Here is a 24,826-nt window from a genome sequence, read left to right as displayed (position 1 = left end):
ATTCAGTGTTGCTGAATCTTTTCTGTTGAAGATTTGGATCCAAAGCACCCATGTAAAAGGCTGAGCCTCTATTAATAGGTACATTCCCATCCCACACATGTATGCAAGGATTCAGTGTTGCTCAATTTTTTCTGTTGAAGATGATACAGAGCATCTCCAGCATTTTTGGGAATTGATTGGCATTCTGGGTATATAATTGTCAATGCTCAGAATCCTGCTTTGCATAAGTGCACAGTATATAATAGTAGAAGTGTGTGTGTGGCCATTTCAGAAATTGTTTTGTCCTAATCTCCAACCAGTGCCATTTAGTTATTTTTTAAGTGAAACTGAATTCAGAGACACAAACATCAATTTTTAAAACTAAAAACTCAAAGATACACTCTTGAATACCACATCCTGAAGAACTGTAAGAAAACATTTATAAGCATTTTTCTCCGACAGCAAAAACACTAGTTGATAACTTACATAAATCGTGAATGTAAGCTTTCGGATTTCGGGCAGTCTGGCTTCGTGTGGTGTGAAGGCATATGCAGCGCAGAGTCTGAATGCCTCTGTCCAGGCCCAGGCTGCAGTGGAGGTGTGCTTGCTGGGCAGCAAGGTCAGGGATGTTTTTTGGTTGTTCTGCACTAAGAAACTTTTCATTCTTGCCAGGTTTTTGGTAACCCCACATTCAATTATGGGATACCATATCGGGGGCTCAACCCATAGTGTAAGAAACTGAGTTTTAAGTTGGGTGGTGGTGGCACATGCCTTTAATCCCAGCACTTGGGAGGCAGAGCCAGGCGGATATCTGTGAGTTTGAGGCCAGCCTGGTCTACAAAGTGAGTTCCAGGAAAGGCGCAAAGCTACACAGATAAACCCTGTCTCAAAAACCAAAAAAAAAAAAAAAAAAAAAAAAAAAGAGTTTTAAAGCAGGCTGTGATGGCATATACCTGTAACCCCAGCACTTAGGAGGGGATTTTGAATTGCAGTTGTAGACTGTTTACTAATTAGACTTTTTTTTAAAAATGTGTTAACCTGGTGGTGGTGGCACATGCCTTTGATCCCAGCACTTGGAGACAGAGGCAGGTGGATCGCTGAGTTTGAGGCCAGCCTGGTCTACAAAGCAAGTTCCAGAACAGCCAAGGCTACACAGAGAAATCCTGTCTCAAAAAAGCCAAAAAGGGAGGGAGAGGGGAGTTAGATTCGAGGTTGGATCGATAATAGCTGTTAAAATCTGCCCCTTGGCTTCCCATCCTTTCAGCTTTCCCTGTCCTGTTTACCTGTTCCCTGGTGCCTTTGATTTTTTTTTTTTATTAAGAAAGAAATGACTGATGGCTCCTGTGAATTTATTTTATTAAAAAACAGGGTCACAGCACTATTTCCAGTAAGAAATTTATAGTTTAGCTGACAGATTGAAAATTTTAGAACACTTGCATAACATACCAAGAAATTTAAATGGCTGTAGTATGAACTGAGGACACCAGCACTGAGTACAAGCCACAGTTGGGAAGTGGTCGCTCTCTGGGTGTGGGAACTGGGAATGATGGCGGAAATCGGAGGTACGTTTAGGGAGAGTTTGGAAGACTGCGCAGAGTTTTCTTCTCGTAGGAGATGAACGCTTGTGTGCTCCTGTCTGACCTCAAGCAGAGAGCCACCGAGGATCAGCAGATGAGCCTGGGGGATCTGCAGGGCAGGCCAAGAGTTAATAGCAAGCAACCGTTGAGGAGTCATTTCAGATACAACCGTGCGAGTGTGTGTGCAGAGTGCAGGGCGTGTCAGTAAGGCAGTCCTTATCTGTGTGCGCAGTCCATGGATGGAGCGTGCAGGCGCGCGCTAGGACCGTTCCAGGTCGAGTCAGGAGCGCGGTGGCTCTCAGAGCGATGTTAGGGAAGAAGCAGTCTCCCTGCCTTCCAGTAGTTCTGTGCCGAAGGCCAGTAATAGTAGTTATGGTAACGTGATGCATTTTATAACAGTGTTTTAATAATCCAATGTCATTTTTTACAGAGAATGGAAACAACTCTCCTTTGCCAAAATATGCAACCTCACCAAAACCTAACAACAGTTACATGTTCAAAAGGGAGCCTCCCGAGGGCTGCGAGAAGGTCAAAGTCTTTGAGGAGTGCTCGTAAGTACCCCACAAACACACAGTGTGGCAGTTCCAGATCTGACACTCAGATTATGTAATTGTTAGTATTCTGAAATGTTAGCCCAGAATTCCAGGACCCATGTCTCATACTACAGAGCAATACTTAATATCTGCTGACATCCAGTTATTCCGAGTTCCTCTATTCTTGGCTGTCAGAGAGCATCTTCCTTGATTCCCCTCCGCTCCCCTCCACTCCCCTCCCCTCCCAGCTTGCAATCCCAGCACTCAGGCTGGAAGCAGAAGGGTCAGAAGTTCAAGGTCATCTTTAGCTACATAGTGAGTTCAAGGACAGCCTAAGAGACTGTCAAAAAAAAAAAGCTTTATTTTGAAGAAGGCATAAAAATTTATCTCTAATAAACCTACCTTCAAAGGAAATTTAAGCATTATTTTATTACGGAATGTAACATTGACTTTATTACAAGTGATATTCTAGGTAAAAATTGGATGTGTGTTCTTACATAAAACACCCAGAAACATTGTGACATTGCTGGTGTTTGACCTGTTTCGACTGACTTAAATTCTGTGCTTTCTGTTGTTCTTTGGCTGTACTGGCAGAATGTCTTTGGAGGGGTGTTTCCTGTCAGTCAGTGGAAGCTGCACACCCAGTGCCCTGTTGTTAGGAACACCCCTGCACACCCAGTGCCCTGTTAGGAACACCCCTGCACACCCAGTGCCCTGTTAGGAACACCCCTGCACGCCCAGTGCCCTGTTAGGAACACCCCTGCACACCCAGTGCACTGTTGTTAGGAACACCCCTGCACGCCCAGTGCCCTGTTAGGAACACCCCTGCACACCCAGTGCACTGTTGTTAGGAACACCCCTGCACACCCAGTGCCCTGTTAGGAACACCCCTGCACACCCAGTGCATTGTTGTTAGGAACACCCCTGCACACCCAGTGCCCTGTTAGGAACACCCCTGCACACCCAGTGCCCTGTTGTTAGGAACACCCCTGCACACCCAGTGCCCTGTTGTTAGGAACACCCCTGCACGCCCAGTGCACTGTTGTTAGGAACACCCCTGCACACCCAGTGCCCTGTTGTTAGGAACACCCCTGCACACCCAGTGCATTGTTGTTAGGAACACCCCTGCACACCCAGTGCACTGTTGTTAGGAACACCCCTGCACACCCAGTGCACTGTTGTTAGGAACACCCATGCACACCCAGTGCATTGTTGTTAGGAACACCCCTGCACACCCAGTGCACTGTTGTTAGGAACACCCCTGCACGCCCAGTGCACTGTTGTTAGGAACACCCCTGCACGCCCAGTGCCCTGTTGTTAGGAACACCCCTGCACACCCAGTGCCCTGTTAGGAACACCCCTGCACACCCAGTGCACTGTTAGGAACACCCCTACACACCCAGTGCCCTGTTGTTAGGAACACCCCTGCACTCCCAGCGCCCTGTAGGTGGAGCCCAGGGAAAGCCTCCTCCTTTAACCCCGACTCCGTCACAGACCCGCCCTCCTTCCTTCCATTGCCCCTGAACCTTTACAGACCATGTTTACCGTGCCTGTCCAGTCTCCTGCAGTCACTGTGCCAGGTACAGTTTTTCAGTCAGTAAATATACGGATCCCTTCTCTAAACAGTGTTTTAAATCCATAAATAATGTCGCATTACAAAGGAGATTGATGACATTGAAAAGGTTTTGTCTACAGAGCCCCTCCAAAAGAGCTCTTCAGTTTGTGTCTGCTTCTAGAGTTTGGACTTTGTTCTTAGAGTCTCCACAGCTTGGCACACTGCCATCTTTATTGAACTCAGTTGTCCTTGGGAGAGACGAGAACAGTACTTTAAAAAACTAGGGGTTGGGGATTTAGCTCAGTGGTAGAGCGCTTGCCTAGCAAGCACAAGGCCCTGGGTTCGGTCCTCAGCTCTGGAAAAAACAACTACAAAAAACCAGTGACTAATTCTGTGTGCTGTGCAGAAGTGTAAGTGCATGGGCGAGTGTGCCACTGTGTGTGTGTGTGTGTGTGTGTGTGTGTGCAGAGATTTGAGGACAGCTGCAGGAATCGGTTCTCGTCTGTCATTGGATCCCGGGGATGGAACTCGAGGTGTCAGGCTTGGCAGCCTTCACCTTCATCCATCTTGTCAGCGGAGAACAATCTTTTTATCTTCTGTTCACAGGGTCTTTTCCACTTGTCAGCGGAGAACAATCTTTTTATCTTCTGTTCACAGGGTCTTTTCCATCAAGGTTGTCATATGGTTCTCTCCCCTTGATTTTATTTTAATTCTGTGATAGTTCCATGTTACTTTGACAACTTAATTTTAGCAATTTCTAAATTTTCATGGAATACTATTAAGACCAAAAATACTTTTTTTTGTGGTGGTGGGTGGGGGGAAAGATAATTTTTGGAGGACCTGGCAACAGGGAAGAATCTTGCTTAATTGAAAATTTTGAAGACAGGCCGGAGAGTTGGCTCAGAGGTTAAGAGCACTGGCTGCTCTTCCAGAGGTCCTGAGTTCAATTCCCAGCAACCACATGGTGGCTCACAACCATCTATGAGATCTGGTGCCCTCTTGAGGCATGCAGGCATATATGCAGGCAGAACACTGTATACATAATAAATCAGAGAGAGAGAGAGAGAGAGAGAGAGCGCGAGCGAGTGCGAGCGCGAGCCACTGACTGCTCTTCCAGAGAACCCGGGTTTAATTCTCAGCATCCAACATGGCAACTCACAACTGTCTGTAACTCTGCAAGGGACCCAACACCCACAGCAGAACACCAGTGCACATTTAAAAAAAAAAAAAAAAAAAACTTTGAAGACTGAGCTCAATGGTTAAGGCCCTGGGTGTTTCCATCCCCAACATCACAAAACACTGAAGCATACTTTCTGTTATTTTGATTTCACACTTACCTTATATTTTGAAAATCTTAATAGTTGACTCAGAAGAATGCCTGAGAAAATTTTAATTATACTTGAAAAAGTTGGTGTGGAAGTGCATGCTTTAAGCCTAGCACTATAAAGGCAGAGGCAGGAGGATGTCTGTGAGTTCAAGGTCAACCTGGTCTACAGAGCAAGTTTCAAGACAGCCAGGGCCACATGGTAAGATTCTTTCTCGAGCAAAACAACAAAAAAAAAACCCCAGGACAAACAAAAAAGAATACTTGAAAAACTTTGCTCATCAAGATGTAGTCCTGTAGGGATGTAATTTAGCAAAAACAAAACCAGACTATATAGTCAATTTCTTTGTCATCTCTTTTCAGAATCTTGGAAAAGTCATGTTGGAAAACATATTTGTCTCTATGCATGTTGGTTTTCTTTTGCTTTAGGAGATCCATATCTTATTTACCTATTTTTTTTAATGTGCCTATATTTAAAAAGTGGTAAATTATTTCCAGTATTCAGTGACTTACCGTAGTGGATTGTCTGTTTTGTATCCAGGCCAAAACAACTTCATGAAATTCCAGCCTTTTACTGTCCTGACAAAAACAAGGTGAATTTCATTCCCAAAAGTGGCTCTGCTTTCTGCCTGGTGAGCATCCTCAAGCCGCTTCTGCCCACGCCAGATCTCACCCTCAAGGGCTCTGGTCACAGCCTGACAGTCACCACCGGCATGACAACCACTCTGCTTCAGCCCATCTCCATGGCCTCCCTGTCTGCAAACACAGAGCAGGACAGGGTGTCTCGAGGAACCAGCACAGTCCTGCCGTCCGCCTCCCTCCATGCACCACCAGAACCAATTGAGGAAGCTGAAGGATAGGTCCCAGTTCCGGTGCTGGTTCCTGGGAACCCCTGAAGATCACGTGACGGTGATGGTATCGTGTCCTCCCGGTTGGCTGTGAAGTGCTTTGGCTTTTCCAGTGATGTGTGACAACGAGGCTGCTGGAAGAATGCATCCCCTGTGAGTGCTCTGCCCCACGCATGAAGGCCGCTGCCGCAGTGCTGAAACATGGAAGGTCTCTTTACTTTCGGAGGAACAAAATCACATTTTCATTTGTTTTCAAATTAGACTCGTTTAAAAACAAACAAACATAAAACCTAATCCCTGCAAACATGATTTCTGAAGGGAGATGTGATTGATGCTGCAAGAAAACCATCTTTTATATGAAAATGACTATTTTATAATACCAATGTTACATTTTCTGAAAGTAGCAAACAGGATGTTCAAAAGATTCTTTGGTGGCCTCTGTTTCTTCTTTCCCTTTTCTAGATGTTGCTTTTCTCAGCTGTTTTCAGCTTTGGGACCAAAGGGATTGTTGACATTTCCCCAGCAATGTCAATCTCATGACTGTGTTCTTCTCCCAAATAAGAATTGATAGGTAAATGCATTGAACCAAGTATATATAAAAAGATAAAAAGCAATATTCGTACATTATGTGATTTATGTTTTTTGATGTCAAAAGTTTGTGCTTTGGGTGAAGTATTTGTAAAACTGCTATGTTCTGCACTATCCTGCTCACATCTCAGTGTGTGGTCAGAAAAGTGACAGTCTGAAGACAGGTGCTTTAACACAAGAACTCGGTGTAACAGTCAGTGAGCCACAAGAACTCAAGTGTGGACCGTTAGCTGGGAGTGCGGCGCGCTCTGGTCTTCTGTGAACTGTGTCACGTGGTTGCCCTGCTTCGCCGGGTGTCCCTCTACCTTAAATCATCCCTGTATCATAGCCCCAAGAGACCCTGAAATGGCTGTGCATGGATCTCCTCCTCTGCTCTTGTGGTGGTGTTGTCTTGTGGATTTGGTCAGGGTTAGTAGTTTGCCAGGAGTGCAATCCATTGAGTAGCAACTGGGAGCCGAAGCGTCCCGAGGACTAACTCTCCCTGTTACGGTGGGCACTGAGATTTGTTGCCTACAGCTCCCAACATTCTACACACGGGGGGAGGTAGACGAGAGGTGTGGAGCTGAAACAGCGGGTACCTTTGGAAAATTGATTCAGTTTTGGATTTGGGCTCATCTGAGAACCATTGCCAGTGCCCCAGGACAGTAATCAATTTCTAGGTATGTGGTGATAAAATTAAGGAGCCGCTCTTGGGAAGTGAGTTCTGTCAGTGTTGGCACAGCATTGTTTCAGTGCCTGTCACGCACGGACCCACGCTGCTACACGCAGCAGAGAAGTTTTAAAGCCCGCGAGAGTGGGCCACCGCTTGGAAGGCTCGTCCAGCCACTCACTGGTCCCATCCTTCCATCGAGCCCTCCAGGTGCTAGCAGAGCGTTTCCTGTCTCCAGGTGTTCGTTACCTCCGGATGTCTGGGCACTTTACCGAAGGCTCTGCTTCATTTTAAATGGGGATGTTGTAGGTTAGTCGGATAAATTTGAACACCTGTGTCAATCCATCCGGTCTTTGTTAGGAAGACTGATAAATTTTGGTACTTTTGCCATCCAAAGCATCACATCCTGGGCACTGGCAAATTGTAGCTTCTAAGTCAGTAAAAACCTCAGTTGTTTGGGGTGTAGACTTTTTGGTTGGTTGAGTTTTTTTCAGTTTTGGAGGGGTTTGTTTTTTGTACCTTGATATTTTTTTTTTTTTCTGCCTTGTCATGCCTTTTGACTTTACTATTTTATCAGTATCAGAATTTAGAGAAGAAATGTACATGGCAGTCAGTTGAGTTGATCTTAAAGGAGAAGGAGGCAGTTAAAAGCAAGTGTTTTTGTTTTAGTTTAGATAGGCTCTTGTTGTGTAGTCCTAGCTGGCCTGGCACTTGCTATGTGGACCAGGCTGGCCTGGAACTCAGATCTCCCAACCCTTGCCTCCCAAGCACTGAGATGAAAGGTGTGGGCCTCCCATCCTGCTCATCATCTTTTTCATCCTGTGGGGTCCCCCACTTGACTTCTGTTGAGTTGATGTTTGTTTTTTCTTTATCGTGCACCACCTCATCTCTCGCTTTACCAGAAGAGAGTTGCTCTAATCCGTTCCTCTCCACTGTGTTGTCCTCGTTGGGCAGATGAGGGACTTCTGCAGTCACACGTGTCCTCGAGGTCTCAGGTCTCAGGTCAATCTGCTCTTAGAACTTTAGCCTGAGGTTTGGCTGGAAGAAGATCGTGAATTTGCAAGTAATTGAATTGTACGGTGACCAAATACTTTGAGGTTTGGAGTAATAGAACCTGAGATCTGAAGAAAAGCAAAAAAGGTCTAGGTCCGAAAACAACTCTCAACTGCCAGGGCCAAAGGGCTAATCTTTAAACATACGAGCTTTATTGCAGTCTTAGTCCACCTAGCTGTTTTATTTAACTCTGAATTCCCAGGTGGTTGGTTTTACAAATGGGTCTCCTCTCCGTAGAGTGGGTCTGATTCTAGTCGCACCCCATACTCCATGACTGTGGTTCTTCTGTAGAAACTGTACAGCGGTAGAGTAGCGTCAGTGGGGATCGAACCCAGGGCCTCAAGCATGCTGAGCAAATGCTGCCACTGGCTTATTTCCCTCGTCCCTACCTTAAATTCTTAACTGAAAAGATTGACTTCCGTCGCAGTAAAAGTGGGTGGCATGTAGTTTTTTGGCCAAAGGAGCTGTTCCCTAGTTATTTGTCTGTCTGTCTGTCTTTACCCTCAAGTGGTCCTGCCCTGCCATGATAAATGCACAGGTTTACTGCCTCTGAGATGGTAAGTCTGTTACTTATCATTGCTCCCTGGGCAGTCGTGTTTTTAAAAATAGTAGTAGTTTTGCTTTCTTTGGTTAAATATGGTGTCAAAATATGAATGTCAAAATTCTTTCTATACCAGATTCTTCATTTTGTTTACAGTGTTTCTTAGACGCTAGGACCATAACCAGATCTGCCTCTCAGAGGATGCTGTTGCTGACTGGGGTGTATCTGGACACAGGAAAAGGCTGCTTGTTTTTTATTTTTATTGTTTATGTTTTGATTAAAGAAACAGTTGGCTTTTCCTAGAAGAAGGTATAAAAAAAAAATGGCAGAATGTATAGCTTTCTCTATGTCTGGGATTAGAACTGAGACATTAAGGTTTCTTTCAAGGAAACTAAATTCAAATTGTCACTACTAAATCTGTAAAGTTGAGATTCATTCCTTACTGTTGGGTTTGGGGTGTGTCAGAACTGGACCAATGAAAGTGCTGAATTTGCCAGATAAAGCCAAGATACTTAGCTGCACTTTAAGGCGTCTGGGCACACTCTGCCTCCAGTAGCGACCGACCGCCTGCCCGCAGAGTGGCTCTGAACAGTGTTTTGTTTATACAGTCCTGTTGCAGATAGATAATTTATGTTTTTTAAACTCTGCATCTGTCTCTGTTGGTGTCGATCTTTTTTAATGCAATTTTTTAAAGTTATAACAAAATTCCCCCGAAAACAGCATTTCCAGCGATGATGAGTATTGTTGTTGTGGACTGTGTCCCTGCAGCGAGTGCTTCCTGCTGCCTCACAGGGAATAGAACTCCTATGTTCAATAAAGTCTGTTGTTCTTGAGGTTTTTTTCCTGTGTATCTTTATGAATATTGCCGCAAATTTAAATTTCATTTCTTTTTAGCATTTCTAGCCTGATGTAGCGTACATATAGTATATTCTCTTCCACAAGTTGATAGACAAATACATGTACACAAGGCTGTTCTTGGACACCCTGCCTGCTCTAGAACTGAATGTAGCCTGTCCTCAGGCTGAGTGAAAAGCAGATGTGGCCACACAGAAGCACACTAACACGGATTCACTCATAAGCTACCCACTGTTTCCATGTTTGTTGCAGATTATTTAGCTGGGGAAGTCAGTATTCTGTAGTACATGGAGAAGACTTTTTCTTTCGTTTAATTATTGCAAGATTGATCTCAGAGGTGTGGTGTCTGTATCCATGGAATAGAGCCGACCAGATCAGACCAGTGAAGATTGTCATGTAATCACCTACAAGGAGGAGGCATATTTATAAGTAAAAGCTTGATCATCAGATTTGTTAAAATTAATAAAGTATATATTTCTGAGCCAGGAATGATGGTACACACCACAATCCCAGCACTTGGAATGCTGAGATAGGGAGTTTACAAGTTCAAGGCCAGCCTGGGCTATGTTGTGAGATTGTTTCCAGATAAACTAGAAAGATGGCTCAGTTGTTAGGAGCGCTAGCTGCTCTTCCAGAGGGCCTGAGTTTGATTCCCAGCCCCACACCGTGCAGTTTGCAACCACACTAAAACCTCATAGACATATTACTGACCTCTGACTAAAATTCCAACACTTGCAAGGCAGAGGCAGGTGGATCTCTTGAGTTCAAAGCCAGCCTGGTCTACAGAGTGAGTTCCAGGACAGCCAGAGCTATACAGAGAAACCCTGAATTGAAACAACAGCAAAAAGATAAGTACAAAATAAATGTGCTCTGTGTGTGTGTATGTTGCTGCAGACAGGACCTACAACCTTGCATATATCACACATGCATTCACATACACTGCCACTTAACTGTAACCCTTACCCTCCCCCCACACACACCTGCTGCTTCTTGAGACAGTTCTTAATCCTAAGTTGTCCAAGGTAGCCTCAGACTCACTATGCAGGCCAGACTGATCCTCCTGCCTCAGCTTCCTGTGTGTTTGAGATTATAAATGTGTGCTGCAACACCCAAATTGAATTATCTTTTAAATTTTTCTAATGCACCATGGTACTATTAGGGCCAGTGAATAGCCTTTGTATCTCTTTGGTTCAGTGTTTTTAAACAGTCTTGAATTAAATAAGTTTGCCTAACAGAATAGAAAAGTTTTCTCCTAAAGAGACTATTTTTGTGTTAAAGTTTTTTTTTTTTTTTTTCCTCCAGTATAGGCAATTGATCTCTGGCTTTGGGCATGTTTGGGGAGCTAACACCTCATAAAACTGTTAGAGATACACAGTAGGGTACAATGTAAAACTGTTTCTTAATGAAGAGTATGATAAAAATGAAGCAAAAAAAATACTGCATTAGATGTAACTTCTGTTCTGTTTTGGGGGTTGCTAATGGTAACTAAAAGCATTTAATCGGAGACCTAGCGTTTTAGAGGTTGGTCCCTGGTCATCAACGCAAGAAGCAGATAGGCATGGCTGGAACAGAAGCTGAGAGCTTTGCCTCCTCATCTGCTGGCCGCAGGCAGAGATAGAGATACTGGGCCTGGCCTGGGCTTTGGAAACCTTAAACCCTCCAGTCATGCACCCCTGACAAGACCACACCTCCTAATCCTTCCCAAACAGTGCCACTCCCTGGTGACTAAGCATTTTCATTCAAACCACACGTGGTTTGATTTGATTTAGTCCTTTTGAAACATACATTGTAAAAAGATTTGTCATGAATGCTGTGATCATAAAACAGTCGTGTCTTTCTCCACCTGCTTGGAGCAGCCTTGCTGGAGAGGCTTCGGGTGGTCTTGGGGACAACGCCCTGGGTGGGGGCACAGCTCCAGGGGTCAGGTCTACCACTGCTACTTAGTGGTCATGGGACTTGGAGCCTGAAGTCACCTTTTTGAACTTGGATTTTCAGTTGTACAACTATGGAACTGCTGTGGCTTGAGTGGGGTGTTAAAAGATGACAGCTGGAAGCGAACATCTTCCTTTTTTTGTCAGGTAAGTTTAATCTTAAAGACGGGAAGGAGGGGTTGGTCATGGAAACGGTCTCCAGTTCCTTTTAGCTTCTCAGGTATAATCTAGTCAAAGCGTGCAGCTGAAAAGTGACAGTTTTTAGCACCCCCAAAGCTGTTGTCAGTCCCTTAATTGTTACTTCCCTCTTACGATCTCCCCAAGAAGCAAGGAGCCAGCCCAAGTCACGTTTGGGAAATGTCGATCTGTTTTTCTCCTGTGTCCACGTCCAGGTCTTACTCTGGAACATGCAGCCTTGCGTCACTCACCTACAGCGGGAACGCTGGCTGATGAGATCGTGTGGTTGCGGTTGCCTGATGGTCACCACTGCTGCTGCTGCTGCTGGGAACAGAGCCTGGTTCAGAGCACCAGAGAAAGGACCCCGCCGAGATACCAGTTCATGACCTAAGAAGTGGTGACACATTCTCTCTGGTTTCTGATTTTGCTCTATCTTTAGTCTGGGGAGCTGGCCTTTTAGAGATTCTGACACGCGCCTCTGTTACATTGGTCCTCTTTCCCTTGTGGAGACCCTGACGGTGCTGCTTCTTAGCACTGGACTGTGGGATCAGCGCAGCCCCTTGAGCGTGCTAGAGTACGCAACAATGAGCTGCATCCCCAACAGCAGAAAGGTAACACATCGCCACCGGTGGCGGCGCACCCCTTCAATCCCAGCAGCCCTCGGGAAACGGGCATGCGGATCTCTGTGAGTTCGAGTCCAGCCCGGGTAGTATACAGTTCTGGGACAGCCAAGGCTACACAGAGAAACCCTGCCTCGAAAAACCAGTTGTAATAAACGCTTCAGAGTCTTGACTATTAGCATCACGCTGGCCTTTTACTTTGATTTTGGATTTACTCTTCGGCCAGTAGCTTGTTATTTACACCAGTGAGCGGAGGGGTTTGTGTAAGTGTTGACCAAATGCCAAAGGCACGGCTGGGCTGTGACTCAGTGGCACCATCCGCGGTGCACGCCGAGTCCCTGGGCTCCATCCTCGGCACCGTCACGGCAGCCTTTGAAACGGTGCAGAGGAGATGGAAAGACGGAACCCCGGTTAGCCCATGTTCTCCTCAGCCGGGCACGGGCACACTCAGACTCCCTCCTGTGGTGTGTTCAATGCGTTATTTCCAGCACTAGTGGACTAGTGTTTTTAGTTTAATTTTCTTCCTGGTTTCTTGATTCCAAGAGTCAAGGCTGTTTCATTGTTCAGAGTACAGCCCTGCCACTCTGGAAGACGGAAACTGTTCAATTTTGGCCCTCTATTTTTTTTTGTTTTTTTTTTTTTGTTTTTTTTGTTTTTTTTTGTTTTTCGAGACAGGGTTTCTCTGTGTAGCTTTGCGCCTTTCCTGGAACTCACTTGGTAGCCCAGGCTGGCCTCGAACTCACAAAGATCCATCTGCCTCTGCCTCCCGAGTGCTGGGATTAAAGGCGTGCGCCACCACTGCCCGGCCTCTATTTTTTTTTTTTTAATTGAATTTTTTTTTCATATATTTTGATCACTTTTGGCTTCCTGGTCTTTTACTTGTTTTGATTTTCATTTTTGTATTTTGGGGAGTTTTGTGTGCCTTTCTGTTCTTGTCTTTCAACAAATCAGGCTAAATACAGTGGCATTTCACAGGTTATTATTTCTAGACTCTATTTCAAGTTTTGGTATTTCATCAAATTGTGGAAAACAGACCACTCTCTTCTGTATCTTAGATTGAACTCTTCTGTGTGATTCCCACCCCCCCCCCCCGCCCCCACCCCCGACACAGGGTTTCTCTTCGTAGCCCTGGCTGTCCCGGAATTCACTCTGTAGACCAGGCTGGCCTCAAACTCACAGAGATCCTCCTGCCTCTGCCTCCCGAGTGCTGGGATTAAAGGTGTGGGACACCACTGCCTGGTTTAAAACTCACATTTTTAAATCAGAAAATAGTTGTACTTGAACACTTTAGAAAACATTGCTTTGTGCGCTGTCATCATATTACAAGAAGCTCAGAAAGGGAGCTCTGGCCGAACGCTGTCTGTGAGCCTTGTAGATTTCTAGATCTGTACGATAGTGAATATGGCCGGGCGGTGGTGGCGCACGCCTTTAACCCCAGCACTCAGGAGGCAGAGGCAGGCAGATCTCTGTGAGTTCGAGGCCAGCCTGCGCTACAGAGCAAGTTCCAGGATGGCCAGGGCTACACAGAGAAACCCTGTCTCCAAAAACAAAAAAGGGTGGGGGTGGGGAATATGAAATAAATATCCAGAGCGAGAGTGGAAATGCATTTCCTTTCAATGTGCAAATGCTGAAATCTATTTTGTTGAAATAGTTTGTTTCTAATGATATTAGAACTATATTGAAAAAAAAAGAACTATACAATTAAAATTTTCAGAAAGTACAGATTACACCAATCTGATCTTTCATGACCTGGCGTTTGTGCATCCCTTGAAGGTCAGTGTGGCCCCGCTGAGGCTTTTCTAACTTTCTGTGACGTCTTACGTGCAATACAGTAAAGTCGAATGAGGCGCTTGCTCCATTCAGGATAAGGAGACCCACTGGACAAAGACACTGGCAGTCTCCCTTGGTCAGGTGGCCCGTGCCCTCCCCGACAGCGTCTTCCTGCCAAGTGCTGCTGGCCTGCCTCCCTTCTTTTCTTATGTTGTTCAATACAGCAAAATGTCTGTTTTTTAATGTTTTTATTCATTTTACATATCAACCACAGATCCCCCTCTCATCCCTCATCTTTTTCTTTTTTAATAATTTATTTTTATTTCATGTGCATTGATGTTTTGCCTAGGTGTCAGGTCCCCTGGAACTGGAGTTACAGACAGTTGTGAGCTGCTATATGGGTGCTGGGAATTGAACCCAGGTCCTCTGGAAGAGCAACCAGTGCTCTTAACTGATGAACCATCTCTCCAGCCCTGTGAAATTTTTTTCAACCACCAAATTATTAATGATTGAGCCTCAAATTACTTAATCATGAGAAAATAGTATAAATAACTTTCATTTAATGAGTTACCGAATGGAATTGTTTGACTTGAAGTTATAACAAAACTTAGTAAGGCAGTTGATGTGGCTTCCTGGCTAACGAGGAAATAAACCATACACTGTATTGAAAGATAACCAAAAACTGAGTAGTGATAATTGCATGTGTGTTGATTTGTGGTAACTTTGATCTGGGAAAATGGAAGGTATTGACCCTTCATTTTCATAGTTGAGGGTTCAGACTTTGTCTGGAGAGGGTATTGATTTCCTGCTCACTCACTGAAGTATGGTTATACCAGCTAACAGGCTGCTTCTGACACCTGTGAGGACCATAGACAGATAACGGTGAAGTCACTCATTGGGAAGAATACCCTTGCAAAGAGCGAGCACAGAACCGAGATGGAAGTGATCGTTCCTCGAGGTTGATGGAAGACTCCCCACATTCAAGGGTGGGCGGGGAGCTGAGTGAACGACACGTCTCTGAGCTGTGCTTTCACGGCCTTCCCCAGCCACCACTAAACCTCCCTTCCCTCCAGAACTTAGATTCTCAGCCTCTGCAGGCAGCTTTTGCTTAGAGATCAAATGTCACCTCGGGTTAGACGGGAAGGAAGAACGTGGGCCGCCCCTTACTTCCTGTGGAATTTTCCATGTCTGTCAGAAAGACTTCGGGGTTAAACCATGTGAAGAAATGAGATAAGGATATAAAGAGGAGGTGCTGGAGAAGTTTCTGGAGGTTTCGGGAAGGTTGCCCGGGTGGGTAGCTCTCTCCCTCACTCTCTTTGTGGGGAGAATGTGTCACCACACACACTGCAGCAGTTTGTGAAACAGCCCGTCCAGTCCTGTTTTCTCCATCGCTACAGAAGAGGAGTTCCGTCCTGCTGTGTTTCCCCATGAGAATCCAGTGATTTTTCAGGGGTCCCCATGATTGTGTGTGAATGAAAATAACATTGCATTTAGCTTCCAAATACAGAAAAGCAAGCACAAGTTTCTCCAATTTCAGTAAAGCGGCCCGAGTTCTCTCGTCTCGTTCTACATTATAACCAGGGAGAGAGCTTTCTATTCTGCTGCTGGTCCCCCAAACAGAAAACGCCTGCCAGTATCCAAAAACTAACCCCACACTACAGCCGCTTTGTTCCTACTCTTGACCCACTTAGAGCAAAGTAACTTAAATATAAAACACTACCCAAAGAAATACGCCATGCTCCTGTGATTAGACGTAAGTTTGGTTTCTCAGTATTGCAGGCTCGGAGTTTCTAAAAATTTCCACATACTATCAACAGCTTGAACATCCAGCATAATAAATACACAGGCTGCTCAGACGCCAGACCCCCTGACTGAGGTTGGCAGGCAGGTGATCTGTCTTGAACACACGCTTCTGGGTGTGATCACAGTGGGACCCCTCCACAAAGGCGAGTGTTGCACAGTTGATGCCTTGAGACCCCTGAACCTGTGACCCCAGTCAGGCGTTGAGAAGCTCATCGTCTGAGTGTCCGATGGCGTCGGGGTTGGACAGAGGGTCCAAGTCTGCAAACAGATTGAACCAGGCTGACATGTCTTGGTTCCCATTGCTGGGGGCTAGTGAAAAGAAAAGAAAAGAAAAAAGGCATTAAAGAGACTCAGCTTTTGGAAATAATATTTTTGTGCTACTTTTGTGATTTTGAAGCAGATGCTTAATAAAAATAACGCTGGCAGACAGTGATTCACTCTCTCCCCTTAAGGATAATTTGAAACACAAATGCAAGTAACTTCTGTTTGGTGTCTCTTGGGGGTAGTGACAGGGATCATCTTAGAAGGAATTTCAGATGATTTATAGAAGGCTCTCAGATAAGGTTTAAAGTTAAAGTAACTTCTGTTTCTCCCCAACAAAAAAAACTTAAACTCTGCTTACAACCTCTTTATTGGGGCTGGAGAGATGGCTCAGTGGTTAAGAGCACTGGCTGTGCTTCCAGGGGACCCGGGTTCAATTCCCAGCACCCACATGGCAGCTCAGGACTGTCTGTAACTCCAGTTCCAGGTCATCTGATACCCTCACACAGACATACATGGAGGCAAAACACCAATGCACACAAAATAAAAAATAAAGCCACAAGGTGGTGGCACACGCCTTTAATCCCGGCAGGCAGAGGCAGGTGGATCTGAGTTTGAGGCTATCCTGGTCTACAGAGCAAGTTCCAGGATATCCAGGGCTACACAAAGAAACCCAAGCCGGGCGGTGGTGGTGCACACCTTTAATCCCAGCACTTGGGAGGCAGAGGCAGGCGGATCTCGGTGAGTTCAAGGCCAGCCTGGTCTAGAGAGCAGATCCAGGAAAGGCGCAAAGCTACACAGAGAAACCCTGTCTCGAAAAACCAAAAAAAAAAAAAAAAAAAAAACCAAAATAAGTAAATATTACTTTTGCAACACTTTTTTATAAATAAGTATTACTTTTATTTACTTCAAAAAATAGACATAAATTATCTCCTAACCTTATTCAGGAAGTTGTCTCTTTAATTTTTATTTCTCTTTTGAGGCAGAGTCTTGGTGTGTAGCTCAGGCTGGCTTCAGATTTGTGATCCTTGGCCTCAGGCTCCTAACTTTTGGATTACAGGTATGCACCATCATGCCCAATGCTCGTCAAAACATTTGCTAGTAGGGCCTGGGGAGATGGCTCAGCAGGTACGTGCCAGGTTTGATCCCCAGGGATCATGGAGAGAAACACGCATTTTCTCCCTCTCAAAAGGTAATTTTTAAAAAATGTAAAACATTTTGATAAGAACATTGTGTCTTGGACCCTAGTGGTTTTTGTTTGTTTGTGTGGTAATTTGAATGTAACTGGCCCCCATAATCTCATAGGGAGTGGCACTATTAGGAGATGTGACTTTGTTGGAGGGAGTGTGTTACTCTGCAGGGTGGACTTTGAGGTTTCCTATGCTCAGGATGCCGCCCAGTGTTTTAGTCTACTCCCTGTTGCCAGCAAGATCTGCGACTCAGCTACTCTCCAGCACCACGTCTGCCTGCATGCTACCATGTTCCTTGTCATGATGATAATGGGCTGAACCCCTGAAACTGTAAGTGAGCCACCCCAATTCAATATTTTCTTTATAAGAGTTGTGGTCATGGTGTCTCTTCATAGCAATAAGCAAACCCAAACTAAGAAATTGGTACCAGGGACTGGGGTATTGCTGTGATGGGCCTGACATGATTTTGTTTGGAGTTAATAGGGACTTCGGGAGTTTGGGTCAGGAAAGCAGTGGACTGCTTTAAATGCTTCTTAATGGGCCATACTAGTAGGAACATGGAAGACAGTGGTGCTGAGGGTGATCTGATGAACTGTTGGGGGCTACCTCAAGAGGTTTCAGAGAAGAATTTTAATATGTTGCCTAGACATCATTCTTATGATATTTTGGTGAAGGAAGTGGCTGCTTTTTGCCCTTGTCCAAAGAATCTGCCTGAGGCTAAAGTGAAGCGTTTTGGATTAATTCTGTTGGCAGAGGAAAGCTCAGAACAGCCTCGTACAGACTCTGTCCTGTGGATACTAGTGGTAACTCTAAGGAAGATTTGTAATGAAAAGGGGCAAGCTGAGCAGGGTAAATTACAAAACGAAAATTTTGAGGAGAAAATGAGACAGCGCTAAATTCTGTGTGCAAGAAGATAAATAGATTAAGAAAAGCGATAAAGGGAGAGGTAACCTCAGGGCAAGATCCCACCCAGGTAAGTTTCCAACTTGTAGAAAGAAACTAAAGAAAAGCTTAGGATCTGGTGTGGTTGTACACACCTATAGAATCCCAGCACTGGGGAGTCAGAGGCTGGCGTATCCGAATTTGAGGCCAGCCTGGTCTACAGAGTAAGTTTCAGGACAGCCAAGCTTAGGCAGGAAAGACAGAAAGCTGGTGAAGATGTAATTGAACAAGGAGGCCATGTTCCAGTCCCAGCACGCAGCAGAACTTGGCAACTTTGGCCACATGGTTCTGACTTTAGAGTTAAGGATAGGAGAAAAGAGTTATGAAATAAAGCCACTGAGGCCAGGCATGGGTCAGGGGTGTCCCTGAATGGAGGCCTGGTAGAGAGGCCATTGCATGAAGCTGTGAAGTTGAAGCCTGGATTGCCTTGGAGACCCCAAGATGTTGGAGATGATGCCAGAGTTAAGGGAAAGCTGCTGAGGAATGGGGCTAACAGTGGAGCCAGCCCAAGAGAGAAGTCAACAGCACTGAACAGAGTTGGAGCATTTCCACACCAGACATGGAGATGCAGAGTTTGGAGTTTGCCCCCCCTCCTCCGGGGGTGGGGTGGGGTTGGTCTTGCTTTGGTCCAGTCTTTTCTCACTGTGCTGCCTTCCAAAATTTTGGAATGGTAATGTATCCTGTGCCATTATATATTGGAAGTATGTGATCTGCTTTTGTTATTTTGATTGTACAGGGGATTGCAGTTAAGAGATTGCACGAGTCTCAGAAGAGACTGAACTTTGAACAAGTTTGGGACTGTTCCTGACTTTGGGGACTCTGAAGTCAGACGAAATACAATTTTGCATTATGTTTATGTCACGGCTTATGGGCGTCAGGGAGTGGAATGTGGCAATCTGAATGTCATTGGCCCCATAATCTCCTAGGGAGGGACACTATTAGGAGGTGTGGCTGTGTTGGAGTGGGTGTGGCCTTGTGGGAGGAAGTGTGGGGGCGGGCTATGCTCAGGACATCGCCCAGTGTGTCAGGTGACTTCCTGTTGCCTGCAAGATGCAGGATGGTCAGCCATTCTTCGGCACCATGTCTGCCTGCACACCACGTGCTCCCCACCATGACGAAAATGTATGATGTCTAATGAAGATGATGAACCTCAAACTGTAGAGCCACCTCAGGTGTCTCTTGTTTGTTTTTATAAGAGTTGTCATGGTCGTGGTGTCTCTTCTCACAGCAATGGAAACCCTAAACTGCCCTGGCTGTCCTGGAACCTGCTCTGTAGACCAGGCTGGCCTCGAACTCACAGAGATCCGCCTGCCTCTGCTTCCCGAGTGCTGGGATTAAAGGTGTGCACCACCCATGGGCAGGCTTTTGGGAGCCCAGTACCTGCGGTGTGGCACCTTGCGCAGCCCTGGTGCAGCGGGGAGGGGCTTGGACCTGCCTCGGCTCCATGTGCTGACTCCACATGGGAGACCTTGATTTGGGGGGTGGGGGGATGGGGGGTGGCTTGGGAGGGAGGGCTGGGGGGTAGGAGGAGGGAGGAGGTGGGGTCTGTGGGTGGTATGTAGGGTGAGTAGAAAATTTCTTAATTAAAAAAAAAATGGAAAAAAAGAAACTGGGACATGCTTGAATTTTCATCCAGAAAAAAAAAAATGTGTCCTTTCAATCAGTTGGTAAAAGCATCTGTGCTCAAAAGATTAAGTTGACTTTAAAAAGTTCTTTAATAATTAGAATATAAATTAAAGGGTTTTATTATGGCAAAGAAATGCACCGCCACTGCCGGCCAGGGTGTTTTGGTTTTTTTTTTTTTTAAATGCATTATCACTCTTCACAAAGCAGTACCCTGCTTTTAAAGAATGAATTGTTTTATTGTATATTTGAGCATCTGCACACCTGGACCTGGAGTTAGATAGTTGTGAGCTGCCTTGTAGGTGCTGAGAATTGAACCTGGCTCCTCTGGAAGAGCAGCCAGTGCTCTTAACCACTGAGCCATCTCTCCAGCCCCTCAACCCACCTTATTATTAATGTTTTAATCCCTCCCATTTCAATACCTCCTAGATTGGAAAGTTTTGTATGTCAGTAGCCTGCAAATTTTCCTGTAACGTATTCAAGGATACTTGTTGATACATGAGAGCAAGGACTAACAGATCACACATGCTGATAACAGTGAGTCATTTCAAAAGGCTACTAGTCCCTTGTCTTTGGGTTACTGTTGCTGGGATGAAACACCATAACCAAAAGCAATTGGGGAGGAAAGAAGTCAGGACAGGAACCTGGAGGCAGGAGCTGATGCAGAGGCCACAGAGGGAGCTTCTTACTGCCTTGTTCCCCATGGCTTGTTCAGCTTGCTTTCTTATAGAACCCAGGACCACCAGCCCAGAAGTGGACCCATCCACAGTGGGCTGGGCCCTCCCTCATCAATCACCAATTAAGAAAAATGCCCTACAGGCTTGCCTGCAACCTGATCTTACGGGGACTTTTTCCCAATTGAGGCTCCCTTCTCTCTGATGACTTCAGCATATGTCAAGTTGACCATAAAACTAGCTAGGACCTCCCTGAGGGCCAAGGAGTCTAGAAACCATGACAGGGGCCTGGAGGACAGTCCAAGAACTGGACATGCACTGGGTCACAATCACAGAGAGATAAATGTAGTCCAACTCAGAACAGAGTCAAGGAACCCTCTGTCCTGTGACTGAGGCCCCGTGTGTCAGGGCAGAGCCACGGCTTGGCTGTGTTTGGTCCAGCTCCAGTTCTGGGAACTGAGGTCATGTCAGCTCTACACAAGCAGGGACAGCTGAGTCCGGGGTGTCCCACTTCAGTGAGTAACGCCGGCCCGTTTGCACCTCCGCTTCAGTCACACAGAACCACTCACACGTGACATGGGAGAGCAAGGAGAGGCTGCCGCTGAGCACGGCCGTGCCCGGACACCTTCTTGATGAGTGTGTAAAAATCGTAAGACGGAAAATTAATTTCGTTATCTGTGATTAGAAAATGGAACAAAACTCGGGCGGTGGTGGCGCACACCTTTAATCCCAGCACTCAGGAGGCAGAGGCAGGTGGATCTCTGTGAGTTCGAGGCCAGCCTGGTCTATAGGGTGAGTTCCAGGACAGCCAGGGCTGCACAGAGAAACTCTGTCTCAAAAAAAAAAAAAAAAAACAAAGGAAATAACTTTTTTTTTTTGAGAGAGAGAGGTGGTTTCAAACTCATGGCGGTCCTCCTGCCTCACCCTCCCATTCTGGTAAAATGACATCGTTCTGGTCACTCCTCATCCCACCCCCAGGAAACTGAGCAGCGGTACTGTGGTGAATCTTACGCATCTATTTTGGTTAATATCTAAATGAATTTGTCTGTCTAGTTAGGAATGGAATTGCTTAATGTATGTCCAGTTAAAGCAGAAATTGCAAAAACATTTTTTCCTAATAGTATTACATTTAATTTGTACTTCTTTAATCTGTAATTCTCTAAGGCTCTCTTTCCTGCCACATCCTTGTGAACGTGGGGATTGTCTTCTCATTTTAGCCAGTGTTGCAGTCTTAGGTTGTTTAATGTGTTGTTGGGGCTGCCTTGTTGCTGTTTTGTCTCTGTGGCACAGTCTTGCCACATAGCTTGGGTTGGCCTCTGACCAGCTGCAGCCTGTGCTGGCCTGGCTCCTCCTGCTCCGTCCTTGAGTATCGGCATCTGGGGATTGAAGTGCCGTCTCGCCTGGCTTTCCCATCAGTGTTGTGCTGTTTTAATGGTGTTGGACTGAACCCACACCTGCACATGCGAGATAGGCACTCCGCTTCTGAGCTAGCTCTGGGTCCTGAATTTCAGCTTCAATTTGCATTTGATGATTAATGAAGTGGCACACTTAATGAGTTAACCCTCCCACCCCCGTTTTTAGAGACAGAGTTTCTCTGTTTAACAGTCCTGGCTGTCCTGGAACTCACCTCTGTAGACCAGGCTGAACTCTAACTCAGAGATCTGCCTTTTGAATGCTAGGATTAAAGTACGTGCCACCACTGCCCCGCATGAGTTAATTTCTTTCTTTCTTTTTTTTTTTTTTTTTTTATTTATTTATTTATTTATTTATTATGTATACAGCATGTTTGACTGCAGGCCAGAAGAGGGCACCAGATCTCATTACAGATGGTTGTGAGCCACCATGTGGTTGCTGGGAATTGAACTCAGGACCTCTGGAAGAGCAGTCAGTGCTCTTAACCTCTGAGCCATCTCTCCAGCCCCCCTTTTTTTTTTTTTTTTTTTAAAGATTTATTTATTTATTATGTATACAGTATTCTGCCTGCATATATGCCTGCAGGCCAGAAGAGAGAACCAGATCTCATTACAGATGGTTGTGAGCCACCATGTAGTTGCTGGGTATTGAACTCAGGACCTTTGGAAGAGCAGTCAGTACTCTTAACTGCTGAGCCATCTCTCCAGCCCATGAGTTAATTTCTAAGTTATCAGATTTTCCATTATTACTTTATGCCTGAAGCTGACAGCCACCCTTTTCCTGCTGTTCCTCCCCACAGGGCAAAGCGGCCTGGCTACAGGGCCTTTCTCAGGACCTCTGCTTGGTTTTTGTTGTTGGTTTTGTTTGAGACTGAGACTCACTATGTGGACCAGGCTGGTCTTGAACTCACAAAGATCCACCTGCCTCTGCCTCCCGAGGGCTGGATTACAGGTGTGCACCACTGTGCCCGGCAATATCTCTGCTTTCTGTGTACGATGAGCCGTGACTGTCTACCACATGTAATGCTTGGTCCTCAGTCGTCCCACACTGGGAGGTGGTAGATCCTTTAGGAGCGGTGGGCAGAGGACCAGGGTGTAGCTCAGTAACAGGACACCATACGGGAGGGAAGTGACGTCACTGCTGGCCACTGGGACTGCAGCCTTGGCTCCCGGGAGGTAAACAGGGCTCCTTCAGCAGGTCCCTGTCGCCCGTGCAGAAGCAGTGACCAACTGACCATGGACTAAACCTCTTCAACCCTGAGCCAGGACACAGTAAGGTGCTAACTAGCAGGTGTACAGGAGAGGAAAAAGGAGACCTCAGTCCAGGCTGAGGGTGCAGCTGACGGGTAGTCCAGCATGGAAAGTTCTACCTAGTTCTACCCCAGCACCAGAGAGAAGGGGGAGAAAGGAGGAAAGTTATAATTCAACAACAACCAAAATAATAAACATTATGTAAAAATTACTAGTGATTGAGATGTGGTGGCCTTCACCTGTAATCCTAATTCTCAGGAGGTTGAGACTGGAAAATCAAGAGTTCAAGGCCAGCCTGGCTACACAGTGAAATGGATGTCTGCCATTTAAATTATTTCAGTTTAGAACACACAGAACACAGAGCAAGGTACGGCTTGCAGGAATTATGGTTGCCAAATATGACAACATTCTGAAAAACCTAATCAAAAAATACATGGGGATACTTTGTTTTTTAGTTTTTCATAATGCCGATTTATTGAAAAATTTTGAAGTATTGGTATAAGAAGAACTTGGACGTCTGCCCAAAAGACCTTCCATAGGCAAACACTTGAGAAATTTGAGCACAAAATGATTAAGTATAGTGATAATTATAAACCACTGAATTCATATAAGTATGAATTCAGATCTATAATAGATTATGAATGGGAAGAGAAGTCTGTTTAGAGCAGTGTGAACCAGTTAGGGCGTACACGGTCTATCCTTACGCAGCAAATGCTGTGGGATGAATGACCTGAGGTCCGTCCTGCTAAATGAAGTGTCCTGTCACCGAAACCCAAAGCCTGCCATTCCAGGGGACGGAGTATCTGAAGCAGTGAGGTCCGTACACACCTGCAATCCCACAGATTGGTGGTATCCTAGGTGCCTGGATCATTCCTGTCCATAGGCATCATGCAGTCTAAGGCATCTTCTGAGCTGGGTTAGCTCAGTGATGGAGCGAGCACACAGCTACCACAGATGATGCCTGGTTTTTTCCTTCACACTATGAGGCAAAGTGGTCCTTTTCTAAATTCTCCTGAATCTCACTGAGTATTAATGCAGTGAAAAGAAGTGACTTACATTTTAATTTCTTTGGACTCTGTGAAGGCACTGGCAGGTTATCTGAGTGTTCTGATCCCTCTTGGGAGACCCAGCCTTTGGGGGGAGGAAAGACAGAAACAAGAAAGAGTCAACAGCTGAACCCTCTGTCTGCCAGAGGTAAGCACCTGACTGAGTGCCATCTCCTCAGTCTCTGCCTTTTGATGGGGAGTGAAGAGTGTTTACATTTACGGACGTTGAGCGAGGTTTGCAAACTTGTACACTTTTTTTTTCTAGTTTGTTGGATTACTGATTTTCCTTCCTTTCCTTAGTTGTTATTAAGGATCGATGGTTTACTGTGCTAGGCGTGGTGGGCTAATCATGCCCGTTCTTACTTTTAGGATAGTCAACAAATCTTTAGTGATTATTTAATCACTTCACACCTGCCTTTGGTTTGCCTTTCGATAAGTATGAAGAGCAAGGATTTACTGTAAAGCACAAAACATGACTGCTGGGGCTCATGGGAGTTTGAGAGGTGAGACCTGGGGCTATAAGGGAGGCTGCACTACCAGGAAACAACCACTGGAGTCCCAGAAAACGTGGGCCCCGCTTCCATGGGCCTCAGAAAGTTCAAGGATTGGATTAGAAGTCCACAG

The 24,826-nt window shown here is 45.6% G+C and overlaps 2 protein-coding genes and 1 long non-coding RNA gene across 13 annotated transcripts in view; 1 reads left to right on the top strand and 2 right to left on the bottom strand.

The window, feature by feature from the left end:
- Fam117b (family with sequence similarity 117 member B) overlaps positions 1–11,956 on the top strand; it is a 69,700-nt gene extending 57,744 nt beyond the window's left edge. Inside the window, exons 7-9 of one of the 2 annotated variants that reach the window (XM_076550328.1) lie at positions 1,987–2,107; positions 11,498–11,580; positions 11,826–11,956. In XM_076550328.1, coding sequence (XP_076406443.1) covers positions 1,987–2,107; positions 11,498–11,546 — 170 coding nt within the window. In that variant the 3' untranslated portion in view covers positions 11,547–11,580; positions 11,826–11,956. Of the gene's footprint in view, positions 1–1,986; positions 2,108–5,509; positions 9,481–11,497; positions 11,581–11,825 lie in introns of those variants that run through there. The other variant, XM_076550327.1, reaches the window with a different exon arrangement.
- LOC143268319 (uncharacterized) lies at positions 8,836–12,151 on the bottom strand. Its single transcript, XR_013044137.1, has 2 exons — positions 11,862–12,151; positions 8,836–9,906 (listed from the first exon to the last, which is right to left on the bottom strand). It is a non-coding gene; the product is annotated as an uncharacterized LOC143268319 (long non-coding RNA).
- A 3,596-nt stretch (positions 12,152–15,747) lies between these two features.
- Positions 15,748–24,826, bottom strand: part of Ica1l (islet cell autoantigen 1 like) — a 63,910-nt gene continuing 54,831 nt past the window's right edge. For 6 of the 10 annotated variants that reach the window (XM_042260296.2, XM_076550333.1, XM_076550331.1 and 3 more), the window contains exons 13-14: positions 24,213–24,287; positions 15,748–16,112 (exon numbers count right to left, since the gene is read on the bottom strand). In XM_042260296.2, the coding sequence (XP_042116230.1) occupies positions 15,997–16,112; positions 24,213–24,287 (191 nt within the window). In that variant the 3' untranslated portion in view covers positions 15,748–15,996. The remainder of the gene's footprint in view (positions 16,113–24,212; positions 24,288–24,826) is intronic. The other 4 variants (XM_076550335.1, XM_076550334.1, XM_076550336.1 and 1 more) reach the window with 1 other exon arrangement.

The sequence above is a fragment of the Peromyscus maniculatus genome, chromosome 13 (genome assembly GCF_049852395.1).
Source record: "Peromyscus maniculatus bairdii isolate BWxNUB_F1_BW_parent chromosome 13, HU_Pman_BW_mat_3.1, whole genome shotgun sequence".
Classification (NCBI taxonomy): Eukaryota; Metazoa; Chordata; class Mammalia; order Rodentia; family Cricetidae; genus Peromyscus; species Peromyscus maniculatus.
The sequence above is the reverse complement of the archived record's forward strand: the minus strand, read 5'-3'. Positions and strand labels throughout refer to the sequence as shown.